Below are 13,818 nucleotides of genomic sequence, written 5' to 3' on the forward strand. Positions count from 1 at the left end.
TCTTCAAGGGTGGTTGCTTTTTCCTGATGGAGGGGGAACAGGTCACAATGCTTGGTTTCTGTAGCCTTTGAGGTTGCTTGGTAATTACAGCTCTCCATTGGCTCAGATATTTATTATTTACATTATTTATAGTCCACCTTTTTCATTGGGACTCAAGGTAGATTACACAGAGTGAGTCGATATACTGGACAGATAACGAGCAGCACCTCCTGAGGCAAGAGGCTCCAAGCCTCTTGAAAGAAAGGAAGGAGCTGCTGTCAGTGGTGGTCAAGGGTAAAACCGACTTATCTTCTTCTTATTCTGTACTTCTTGTCAGATCTTAAATCTGGAAAAATGTAAATATGTATTCGTGACATAAATGCCATGGTACTGAACTGAATAACTTAGGGCCCAGTAAGTAAAGGTCCCCTGTGGAAGCACCAGGTCATTCCTGACCCATGGGGTGACGTCACATCCCAACGTTTACTAGGCTGACTTTGCTTTATGGGGTGGTTTTCCAGAGCCTTCCCCAGTCATCTTCCCTTTACCCCCAGCAAGCTGGGTCCTCATTTTACCAACCTTGGAAGGATGGAAGGCTGAGTCAACCTTGACCCAGCTACCTGAAACCCACTTCCGTCGGGATCGAACTCAGCTTACTCTGTGCCACGGGGCTCTGTGCCAGTAGCAGTGTACTAATGGCCAAACATTCCTGATTTTCCTCACTCCTGATTTTCATGTATATGGGGTAATGATAAACCTTGTAATTTTGGCTACTACCGTCTCAAAATTCAAGAAATGGGACCATGGGAATAAGGATGAAGGCAGCTTTACTTTCCTAATTTATAATTTTGATTTGCCTTTATTAGCTACGTGTACTTATTTTCAGTAATGAGATCTTGGGTAGTCAGAGTCTGTTCAGGTCCCATCAGTGTATATGTGAAGTTGGGTTTGGGGTTTTTTGCCCCATTCTCAGTGTGAATCATTTTACATTGAATAAAATCTGCTGTGTTGTATATTCACCAAACTTGGGGTTTCACCTTCCTAGCTAGTGTCATCTACAAATCTGAATGTCTTGATAAATTAACGTGTAACAATAACTCCAGTCCAAATACAGTCTCGGGTACTTAGCTTTTACAATAAGGGAAAGTAGCAATTTTAATTCCTATTTTAATGAGTTACTAAACCATTCCAAGTCACTTGGTAACTCCTTTCAAAAGATATCAAAAAGATTAGGGACACAAGGCTTCCCTTTTCAGAAGCCAGCGCCATTTCTCTTACAGCAAGTTGTTCTATTCAGTTTGCTTTGGACGGGGCCAATTGGCCAGTAGTTTCCTAGCTCCCTTTTTAAAACTCAATACTGGTTTGCCTCTAAACATGGCCAAAAAAAATCAAGAGAAGTTCTGTTTGTACATTTATTATTTTTAAGAAAATACATTAACAAGTGGTTTCTAAACCACCTAGGGTACTATACAAAAGTCAACAACTGGAAACAAGAGTGCTCATTTATGTACAGAAACCCACAGGACAATGCTAGTTATCAAAGCAGTGATTTTTGTCAGTTTTGAACAGTTCACACAATTCAGAAACTATTCCATTAGTAACAAATCTTCCCATCTCAAATTTTAGTTATCTCCCCCCCTCATTCATTACAATATGCAATTTAAACTCCCCAATGAGAACTCTAAGAGCAAAAAGAAAAATAATCCCTTTCATACTTACATTATTAATAACAAAGGATAATTCCACTTTTCTAGGTTTCCTAACTTGCAGTAGGATGTACAGCAGGAACAGAACTGCACCCAACCTCGCTCTGCATTTTTAGTTTATAGCAAGCACCTTTTAAAAGATCTAAGGAAGATATACAGAAGGCAACATAGGCTTCAATATGTGGTTAAAAAGAGCTTGTGGTTTCTGAACCATCACCATCTGAAAAGCACAACAGTAATAGTTTTTTGTACTGAAGGGGATTGCTTAATAGCCCAAATTATGTTAAGTTTGTTTTGAAAATTTAAGTTTTAAAGAGGTTGAGTATTTAATACATCTTTTAGAAGCATCCTGGATCAGTTGCCATGCTATAACAACCTAATTTTAAGCTTTTTTTTTTTTATCAAGTCACAGCTGACATGGCAATCCCATGGGGTTTTCAAGGCAAGAGACAAACAGGTGGTTTGCCATTGCCTGCCTCTGCATCACAACCCTGGACTTTCTTGTTGGCCTCCTATCCAAATACTAACCTCATCCAAGCCTGTTTAGCTTCCGAGATCAGGCTAGCCTGCACTACGCAGGGGAGGGAATATCTATACCTATCTACGTCAGGAGTACCCAACATGGTGCCTCCAACACCTTTTCTGGTGCCTGCAAAGTGTTTTTTCAAAAGTGGATGGGGCCAGGTAGGGCATCATTTCTCTCACAGCAAGGCTTCTGATTGATTATTGGAAATGTGATTGGCTGTGCAGATTTTTTCAAAAAATTTTACTTTAGCAGCAGCTGCCACCACAGCACAAGGATCTACACTGTGCTACTGAAGTTAAGCTGTGGCAGCTAGTTTGCTGCTGTGCCCACGATACCATATCAGAATTCCAAACGTGCTCACAGGCTTAAAAGGTTGGGAACCCCGATCTAAGTTATACATTCATAAGTACATGGTCATTTAGGGCTGTCATAAAAACTGATTTTTTTAAAAAAGGGGCTGAAAAGCAGATCTGCATACATTATTAATGCTTGTTACTATGAAAGCTGTGCTGAACAGAAGATTGTAACTCATTTTTTATTTGCATATACCACCTTGTAGCATTCATTTACAGCAGCAAGTTTGTCTCAGCAAATTACTGTACACAAACCATTTTAACTAAAGATGCTTTCCCCGTTAAAATCAACATGCTTGCAAATTCTGTATTGACAGCACAGATGTTTAAGTAGAGCTGAATCTGAGTAATTAACCATGCAATCCTATGCATCATTACTGTAGTCTAAGCCCATTTATTTCAACAGACTGCATAGGATTGCACTGTAAATCAGCTGCAATGAACAACGAAATTCTACATGGTATTTGGCAAATTAAGGCTACAGTCTGACATGAGCTTTCATTCAAGTAAGTCCTATTAAACACCATGAAACCTGTTCCCACGCAAACATTGCATAGGATCTGGTTACACAAGTACAATTTAAGATGTTATTTAAATCATTCTGTGATTAGCACTTGCCCTTCCCTTTACTCTCATTTAAATGATAGTAAATAGTTCAGCCTGCTTGAGCAAGCTCATGTTATTTGCCTTTACCTGTCCTCTGCAGATTGCCTTAATGGGAGATTCTGGTTCAAGGTTTTCTAAAACATTTCCCGCTAATTAACACGTTTGTAAATGGAAACTGAATCTATAGCTTACATTTTTTTAAAAAAGCCAAATTGGACCCCTTGATGTCAGGGTAAGACAAGATATTTGCTATACTGTGAAATAAGTTTCCAATAATTGGTTCCCCCTTGTATTGTATTCTAAGAACCTTAAGCAGACTTCTGCTCATAGCAAGGGGATTTCCCAGTGTAATCTATAAAGACCTTCCTCAATACATTGGGATAGGGCAGAATTTAGAGATGGCAATATACAGAAATCCAGGATCCCCACTACCTGAGTGGAAGTGCTTTCTACTAGTTTGAGAGTCTTAACTGGATCATGCCTACAGTTTCCAGTTTATATGCCAAATCACAACCACTACATATCCTAGAAGCAAAATCTTTCAGCAGATGTAAAATGGGGGGGGGGGTCAGTCTCAGCTGAATTTCAACAAATCTTTAGAGAGAAAATAACTGGCAATGTCCATACATCAACGTAAATAGAAAGCCAATAGGACTCACTGTGATCAGAACCCCACCCCACCAGTTGAAAGTGTGGCTGGGAAACAGTATAGGTTAATTTCACATAATCAAGTCTTTATCTTACTATTCTTTTCACTCAAAAGGTCTTGAACAGATCAAAATCCAACTCTGTTACAGGCAGTCACCCCAGCTAAATATTTAGTGACTACTAAGGTGTACAGAAATATACTTTTTAAGGAGAAGGAAAGGGGTGAAATATTCACCGACCCCAAAAAAACTTTTACAGGGCAACAAGATATTCAGTCATAAGCACTCCAAGAGTTGAAACCGATACTCATATTACGGTACTTGAGCAGCTGGGGGCTGTAGCAACGCTGCTCCTTCCTATGTTGCTGAGAGCATTAGAAAGTACTGAATACACAAGAGGAGCCCTAGATGCAGTTCTTCCTAGGCCAGCATCAACCTTGTGATAACCTAACTTTTTCATCCTACCAATGTAATAGGAAAACAGCCTGTAACATCTTATCTGTTGGAATGCTAAGAGTTCAAAGTTTACAGCAATACACAGTGCAAAGGTTTTAAAATATTTTGCTCCTTTCTTTGTCATAAGTACAAATTAGGACTGAAACATTGTTTCTACATAGGTTCAAGAGCCAAAATTACATACAAGTTGTTCCTGTGACAAATTAAGTATCATGCATAAGCACTAGAAGTAAGCTTTCTTAACAAAAACATAGTGCTTATTCACGATGATTATGAAAGCACAAACATACAGAAATGTATTTCAAGGATTTTTATTAATATAATAATTGTGTTATTTGGGGAAGAGATGTGAAGGAGGCATATTAAAAACAATAATTCTATAAGCAAGCATCAGACACTCATCCTCCCCTTCCATGCTTTGAGCAACAGAGCAATGGGAGAAGGAACATTTAAAGTGACGTAATGGAGAAATTTTTTGATACTGTGCTTTGTAAAGGTATGGAATTCACATTAAAAACAAATTCCTAGTAAACTGAATTTGAAACTTGGTTTAGTATCAACAGTTAAAACACTTATTTGAACCTAAAGCGGCAAAAATCGTGCTCTGACAAGTGTGAAAATTACCACTTTATTGAAAAGGCTGAGTCATTACTAGAATGTTCACAATCCAACCATGCTACGCAGTACATATTCCTCTACTAACACCACTGAAATGTGAAAGATTACTGTGGCCAAAATACACTGAGGATTGAGAACACATTTGTGCTGCAGTCCCAGGGTTGGATCCTGTAGATCTGTTCCACTAGCAGCAGAGCGTTCTTCAAGTGGAAGGCTCCTCCTGCTTCAAAGTGCCTCTGCTAGTGGAACAGATCCATGGACTCCAACCTGTTCTCTACAAATCCCTCCTAGTGGATTCGCTTCAAAAGGCAATGGACAGTTATGTTGGGGCTTCATCATCTGAGTTAAGCTGAAGCAAGAACACTGCTGCACAGGTGCCTTTCTGTGTTAAGCTGATTGCTGTCAGATGCCAGAGAGCACCATCCAAGTTCCACTTTGCAAAGGCAATGACTTGGCTCCACAGCCATGCCTGGTGAGCTAAGTTAGCACTGAGCTCTGTGCTGCCCATTCCTCTGTAGCCCTCCTGTGCTGCATTTCATGCCACTCCTGACCAAAGCAGTCTTTGGGGAAAACACAGGGGCTGTATAAGGGGGAAAGACAATCACTGCATGAACGATGTTTTCTGGATCCATGCCAAACTCTACTGCAATTCATTTTTTTCTACTCAAGATCTATTTAATCAAGGATATTAAATTGTTAAGACTTAAAACCAGCTTTTTCACTCGGTAAATATATCTTCAAGTGTGAGGGTATAAATATATTTATGATAGAATTATTTAACTTGGGCAGTGCAAAAAAAATTGTCCCACAGGTTAGAAGGATAAGCAGATTAGTGCACTGTAAGCTTTGCCCCATATATATATATATGCATATATTTCTTTTACACAAAATGCTAAAAATGTATATGGTCAATATTTATTTCACACCATTTTATGTACCCTAGATTCATATATATTCCCCATTACAAAATTACCATTCTATAATGAAATTCTTCCATTATAGAACAGCAACTGCCATACAGTAACTCAGGGTAGGAACCCATCATTGTTTGGGAGAACACAACGTTGTATGTACAGTTTTAAAACTCTTTGAAGCAGGAAACTATGAACAGAGAAAATATTACGTTTTACAAACAGCCAAAACAAAGGCTATGTTTTTGCTACTAAATGGAACAGTGATTGTTTTCAAGAAGAAGAGTACTAAGATACAGTTTGGTCTTTTGACCCAAAGAAAAAGATTTGCCATTCACACGTCAAATGAACCATAACTATGTACATGCAAAACACATCCCTCTTTGAACAGGGGTTGCTCTGTAGGCAAAGAGATTAATTATAAAATATCCCACTGCTCTGAGTATTTAGAGAAAGGCACTGTACAAATGCCAATTGCCATTCATCTTTTTTAAACATGAGGCTGAGAAGGGTTAAAAGGAGCAAAGCTGAGGGTGCACAGTCCACTTAAGATCCACAGACTTCACACTGACTCCAATTCATTCCTTCAGCTGCTGAAGAAGTGCCTTGGTGACTCCTGAACTGGACTCTACATCACAGTTTCAGTTGGGGTTGTGGAGCCCGAATCAAAATCAACCTGTTGTCAGTTTTGCCATTCTCTTTGGTCTTGTGGATGGTTTGCCACATCTTCTCTGTGGACTTTATATAACAGGTGCTCCAAAGCACTTCCTGCACCACTCGACGCTGCTGCTGGGTGCAGCATCTATCTTCTGCATTTTTTCAGCTACCTCACTCGGTAGGCTTTTATATGCTGTCCTATATTCATTGTCAAAGGCCTCTGGAAATAAGGAAAGGAACGCGTGAGATAAAACTTTCCAAAACAGCCGTAGCTCATTCTTGCACCTGTGAAAAAACTGGCGCAGCACCTTGTTGTAAGGTTGTCACAGGTCTAGCAATTCTTTCATATATCAGCAGACACTAAAATGCCAAACATTATTTGTCTGTATATTTAAAACATTTATTAGCCATCTTTCTTCCTTAAGGAGCTCAAGGTGGCTTACAACATGCATAGAACGTGTAAAATAAAATACATTAAAAACATAAAACCTAAAATTTAAAATCACAACTCAGGACTGCTAGTAAACTTAACCAAATACAATCCTAAATAAAACCATCTTCAACTGCCTCGTAAAGATGCAAAGTGAGGGGGCCAGGCACACCTCCCTGAGGAGGCTGTTCTATAATCATGGGGCTGCCACTGAAAAGGCCCTCTCTCATGTACCCACCAAACGAGCTTCTTTGATTGATGGGACAGGCAGGAGTGCCTCTCCCTGAGATATTGTCTGTCAGGGGAGTTGTCTTTTTCAAGGTGGAACTGTAACTTGGAAACCCATGAAGAAATAGTTCACAGATTAGTACACTAAGGCTGAACATTTTCCTCAACCCACATATAAGGAAATTAATAGTATATTGCTTACCAATGTCAATATTCTCCCTCCCAAGGGACACCAGGGACAGAAAAAGGATCTCTCTGTAAAAACTCCTGTAAAAGATTCATTTAGAAGTTAACGCAAAGTCAGCCTTTTCTATAAGCAATTACACAACTTTCTCACCACTACACCACATGGGCTAGCTACATGGTTGTATATCTTTTCCTCTTTGGGATTACTTGCTCTCCAGCAGCCTGAACCTCTGCCACAGTGTTAGATGCCCAACTAGATTTCAGAATTGGCAGCTATTATCTCTGTTGCACTATTCTCTTTCTAGACCTCTAGTCTCTCCTCTCCTCTATAGCGGATGCCTGGAGCAACCAGCTCTTTAGTCAGCATTTGGTATTGGGTGTTTGGTATTACCAGACTGCTTGAGACTTCCTCTGATTCCTGTGCCCAGATAAAGGTTTAAGATTCTCAAATATTTCCAATTTTCATTCTATCCAGGTCTCAGTGTTCCTTCCAAGCTTGTAGCATCCCCTTACCTCTTTGTCAGAAATCGCTTATGACCAGTGTGTGGGTCACCACCTACCTCTTTGTCAGAAATCTCTTATGACCAGTGTGTGGGTCACCACCTAGATTTGAAGGTTTTGTTTATAAAACTTAAGCCAGGAATTAAGTACAGATCAAGAAATGATGGAAATGTAAGTGGGCCATAATCATACAGACATGTGTCTAAAGGTACAAGCACCTCTTAACTATACATGGTCACAGAAGTTCTTAGAGTGTTAATAGTGCTTGAGGAAACTCATGTTCAAATCCCCATTTGGCCATGAACCTCACTGGGTGATATTGGGCGAGTCATTCTCTCTCAACCTAACATACTTCATAAGTTTGCTGTGAGAAAAGAACCAAGGGGAGGGGAAAAGCTATGTATACCACCTGGAGTTTCCCCTCTCCCCAAAAATACTGCTGCTAACTAAGTTGTATTACATTTTGTTTCACTGTGAGAAGCAGCCCCCGTAGCACAGAGTGGTAAGCTGCAGTACTTCAGTCTGCTCACGACCTGAGTTCAATCCTGACGGAAGTCAGTTTCAGGTAGCCAGCTGAAGCTTGACTCAGCCTTCCATCCTTCTGAGGTCAGTAAAATGAGTACTCACCTTGCTGGAGGTAAATTGTTGACGACTGGGGAAGGCGATGGCAAACCACCCCGTAAACATAGTCTGCCTAGTAAACATCAGGTTTTGACCTCTCCCCATGGGTCAGTAATGACCCAGTGCTTGCACAGGGGACTACTTTTACCCTTTTCTCTGTGAGAGTCACAGGTTTCCTAAGCGAACTGGTTTTACAATTCCAGGGTGGACTTATCTACCAAAATCTTCCTTTTTTATCTAGAAACTGAGGATCCCAAAGAGGATGCTCCTCAAGGGCTCCAAATAACAGCACGTATGGCTTCATTCCAGCGGCTTCTATGGAGCCAGTTATCAGTAAGCAAGGAGCATGACCAATGAACAGCAGTTAAGTTGCTGGTTTTTAACACTAAGATCCAAAGCCACACATTCTTTTACTTACTCATGCCTCTCCATAACTATTCCTAACCCTGAGTATTTGGGCATTGGCTTTCCCACTTCTGTGCTAACGCTGTATGCTCATAAACACATGAAAGGTACTTTTAATGCAGCAAAAGGACTATCCTGGTCAACAGCAGAATGTTCCTTATGTGCACAACTATGGATGCTAGGAGATTACGAGACAGAAGCCACCCTGAGTCTATTTTTCAGGTGTGCCGTGGCACCCCCCCTTACCTTTGTCGCTTGCCCTCGTGCTTTTGCTGTACAAGGAGATTGATGGGTTTAACAACATCATTGTGCTGAATGCTTAGCTTGATATTTTCAACCAAAGTGCTTATTGCTTGCTGCTCTTCTGAAGCTATTGAGGGTTTCTTCTCTGTGGAATCTGTAAGGAAAAAACCAACACATTGGAAAAAGACTGGAGGAGGATGGAGGCTGTGGACTGTTGTGCAATGTGTAGCATGTGCAGTAGGTGTAACTTCAGCAAGAAAGTTAAAAGAGAAACAAGGGGAAAGATGAGAAATAAAACGGCAGAAGGAAAATACAGAAAAGAAATAGAATACAAAGAGGAGAGGAAACTATGGCAAGCACTTTGGGTTAGAACCAGTGTATGCTTTCATAGAATCATAGAGTTGGAAGGGACCACCAGGGTCATCTAGTCCAACACCCTGCACAATGCAGGAATTTCACAACTACCTCCCCCCCACACCCCCAGTTCCCAGAAGATGGCCAAGATGCTCTCCCTCTCATGAACTGCCTAAATTCATAGAATCAACATTGCTGACAGATGGCCATCTAGCCTCTGCTTAAAGTCCTCCAGGGAAGGAGAGCTTACCACCTCCCGAGGAAGCCTGTTCCACTGAAGAACTGATCTAACTGTTACAAAATTCTTCCTAATGTCTAGATGGAAACTCTTCTGATTTAATTTTAACCTGTTGGTTCTGGTTCGACCTTCTGGGGCAACAGAAAACAACTCGGCACCATCCTCTATATGACAGCCCTTCAAGTACTTGAAGATGGTTATCATATCACCTCTCAGTCTTCTCCTTTTCAGGCTAAACATACCCAGCTCCTTCAACCTTTCCTCATAGGACTTGGTCTCCAGACCCCTCACCATCTTTGTTGCCCTCCTCTGGACACGTTCCAGCTTATCTACATCTTTCTTAAATTGTGGTGCCCAAAACTGAACACAATACTCTAGGTGAGGTCTAACCAGAGCAGAGTAAAGAGATGCCATCACTTCACGTGATCTGGACACTAGACTTCTGTTAATGCAGCCCAAGATCACATTTGCCTTTTTAGCTACCGTTTCCACTAGCAGAGGTGGATGAAGTGTTCAGCAGATGAAGCCTTCCCTGACACAAGATGCTTTGAAGGCCTCCAGAGAACGCCTCTGCTAACAGAATGGATCTGGGGAATCCAAACCCTGGATGGTATTGGATGAAGCTGCTGTGTGAATTCCACTACTGGTTATTCATGCAGCACTGCAAAATTTGCAGTTTAATATCTTTATGCTTTAATATCTTTATCTCAAATGGGTGAAGTTCAAGCTCATATCAAATGCTCTTCAAGTGCAACTGAAGTGATATGCTATTCAGAAGAGAATGGCAATTTTCCAGCAGCACAAGCACCTCCTGCCCATCAGCCCTCTTCCATCATGAACATTTTACTCACTGAAATTTCTCCAAGATATATACAAGGGCTCCCCAGGCTCTTGGTGAAGATTGATGTTGTCCCAGAGTAGCTGGATATACACTAGCTTGCTGTCTTGAGACAAATTGGACAGTGGAAGCTAGATTGAAGGAAACAAACTTTCTTATTACTTTGCCACAAACAGAAATCTGTACCAGTAATTTTGAAACACTAAATACAAAATGCTAGTGTGGTGTAGTGGTTAAGAGTATTGAATTAGTATCTGCTTCAAATCCTCACTTTGTGCCATGGAAGCTCACTGGGGGACCCTGGGCCAGTCACACTCTCTCAGCCTAACCTACCTCACAGGGTTATTGTGAGGATAAAATGGAGGAGAGGCAAATTACATAAGCCACTTTGGGTCCCCATTGGGGAGAAAAGCGGGGTTTAAAAAGAATTAAATAAATAAAATATTTCCATTCTCGGCTAGTTGAATTACAAACATTTGCCTTAACAACCCCAGACTGTACCTTCCTGTTCAAATCAAGCCAAATTCCAAAATGATTTGCATCTTGTGCAGAAGTTTATTTATGCAAGAGATTGAGGAAACCCATGGGATTATGTTATAACTATTTACTTGGAAGGGTATCTATGACGCAGCCCCCCTTCCAGCCACTTCAATATCCCACTCACTCAGCCCGGCCGTATATGCTGAGGGGAAAAGGCGTTGGCCTGAGTATATTTGTGAGGAGAATTATTTCTTCTTCTCCTCCACTCCCACACCCGTATTTACCTCAGTGAGAAATAGGAGACAAGAGGCTTTTCAACTTAAACAGAGATAACAGGGAAGTTTATTAAAGAGAACTTACAGAGATTGGTTTTTAAGAAAAAGTAGAATATTTTGGAGGGAAAAACTCAGATTGATACAAGCAAGATTACTTCAGAGAAATAGCTTAGATGTTCCCTTTTCTCAAGTTACTTTCGGTTCTCAGTTCTCAAGCTTAGTTCTACCTCACAGAACTATTATTCAGACGTTCAGACTCTCAGTCTGTCGTTCAGCTTCAGACTCTCATCTCTGTCCCCAGCCTAGCTCTCTCTCTGATTACCCCACCTAAGTGGCTGTAATTTTTCACACCTTCCTGCTACTGGAATAGCTCTACCTCAGAGACTAATTCCCCTTCGTGACCTGAGAATGGGCCCTCTCTAACCCAGTTCTCACTCCTGTCACTACCACAGGTTGTGTGTGTCAATAGCTTTGGCTTTCACAAAACCCCTCAGGTTCACAGAGTATAGTCTGGCTTCCGCTCAGTCTCGCTACCAAGCTTCACTGCTTTAAGTCCTAGGTGGGAATCTAATTTTCACCCCTTGCAGGGACTTAAGACAACCAGGGAGAGGGTCATTGCCAAATGACAAAATGTCATGAAGGATCCCCTCCCTCTTTACCTATCATTGACATACTGATTCCTATTTGCCCAGCTCCACAGTTGCTTTTTGAAGTTCAGTCACACACCTGGGGATCCAAGCACAGTTCCCCAACATCACCTGCACTTAAAGATGGCAAACCAGAGTTCATTCCAACGACACCTTCAGACTCATCAAATTCTTTAGCCTTCAAATGGAGGGACAACATCCAAAACTTGAATGCCACTATCGAAAGTTAAACAATTTGGAATCTTACTGGTCTCTAAGCACATGCTTAGATTTCTTCCGTGGAAACCATGACAACCGAATCTTTGACTTTGGCTGTATCATGCTCTAAGCGTGTTAGTATCCTGCCAACATGTTCTCATCTTTAATATATCAGCCTTTTTGGCTGTTTTGTCAACAAGTTTAGAACACTTTTAAGTAATGCTATTGTTTACTGTTATTGGCATTTGCTGCTACTCAGTATCATTGGTTTCCTCTACATTGCATTTCAGAGATATAGGATACTGGTGCAAGCACACACACAAAGTCCAACCCCCTCAGTAAGTTAGGATCTCCTCTTCTTTACATAATCAAAAACCTCACCCCATATGCTGGAACACAAACATAGGCCTTGGAGAGAACCTACCTGAACACCCTCATTGCAGTGTTCTGAAGTCAGAATGAGCCCTGGCAAGTTACTTGGGAGGTCCAAGCGACGGAAATACCATACTAAGTTCCAGAAAATAATGGGATGTTGATTGATGAATGTTGAGGTGTGGATCACTTGCTCTCCCTCATTCTCCAACAAGGATTCCAACTCTTTCCGGAGCACCAAAGGGCTCAAATAAGGCACAGACAGAGGTAAAGGATTTGGCCTTTTTGCTATAGGATCCTGAAGAACATTGGCAATGGTTAGTTTGTAAATTAAGAACGTTGGATCAATTTCCCTCCACCTCTAGGAGCCAGTAAGCCACATTACTCTTGCAGCAGAACACAAGCTATCATGCAAACTTGATTGTAAATAGTATGGCGTCGATTTTCCATATTTTTCTTTGTAAATAGATAGCAGTACTTACTCATACAATAATTATGTAGTATACGTGGAAACTGCATTATAATTAAAGCTTAAACAAACTGAACAAGGAAATCTTGCAGACATGCTCCTTCTCCACTTTTTCCACCTCAGGAGCACCACAGAATTTCCTGTATGCTTACTGCAAAAATCCTTGATTCCTAGGGAAACTCCTTCTCAAAAGGATCCTTGCAGTGCTAATGCTCAAAGATGCTCTATAGTACAAAGGCTGGCTGACAGCACATGTGCTAAATAGCCATTAGCTAAAAGCAAATTAGATTGACAAAGATACATTATCAAGAACTTACCATGGCCTCCTGTAAACTGTTAGGAAGGCTAACTGTTGAAATGCAATGAGACGGCCTCTGCAGGAGATCAATATTTTGCAGGGGGCCACCAACACTGTGGCTCCGAGTCAGAGAAGCTCCTCGCTTGGATGTGTTATTTGCAACAGATGGCCGTGTAGGTCTGAGGTCCCCACTCTCTTCTTCTGCTATCCTGCTGCTTGAACACAGCGCAAGAACATACCAACATTACACACAGATGGTAAAACATTATCTTTCTCATACTCCCAACGGTGCTGTTAAGAATATTTAAATTAATCTCACTTTATAGATAAAAACTGAAGCCCAGCAAATGTCTCAGCTATTCAACACTGGTCCCAAGCTTGGTCTCTGCACTAATTGAATTTCTCGTACACCAGAAGCTCAATGAAACTGGCAGCAACGAAGAAAGCAAACTCCAGGCTGGGTATTATTAGGAAGAGAAAGGACAATAAAATGGCCAATATTGTAGTGCTCCTGTATAGATCTATGGTACATCTCATCTGGAGTTCTGCTTGCCATATCGCCAGAAGGATACTGTA

At 41.0% G+C, this 13,818-nt stretch overlaps 1 protein-coding gene across 1 annotated transcript in view; it reads right to left on the bottom strand.

The window, feature by feature from the left end:
• Positions 1–6,411: 6,411 nt before the first annotated feature.
• The window catches only part of DENND4C (DENN domain containing 4C), a 61,034-nt gene continuing 53,627 nt past the window's right edge, over positions 6,412–13,818 (bottom strand). The window contains exons 27-32 of the mRNA XM_056848002.1: positions 13,262–13,457; positions 12,528–12,773; positions 10,517–10,634; positions 9,077–9,227; positions 7,320–7,384; positions 6,412–6,679 (exon numbers count right to left, since the gene is read on the bottom strand). Of these exons, the coding sequence (XP_056703980.1) occupies positions 6,543–6,679; positions 7,320–7,384; positions 9,077–9,227; positions 10,517–10,634; positions 12,528–12,773; positions 13,262–13,457 (913 nt within the window). The 3' untranslated portion in view covers positions 6,412–6,542. The remainder of the gene's footprint in view (positions 6,680–7,319; positions 7,385–9,076; positions 9,228–10,516; positions 10,635–12,527; positions 12,774–13,261; positions 13,458–13,818) is intronic.

Source organism: Euleptes europaea, chromosome 4 (assembly GCF_029931775.1).
Source record: "Euleptes europaea isolate rEulEur1 chromosome 4, rEulEur1.hap1, whole genome shotgun sequence".
Lineage (NCBI taxonomy): Eukaryota > Metazoa > Chordata > Lepidosauria > Squamata > Sphaerodactylidae > Euleptes > Euleptes europaea.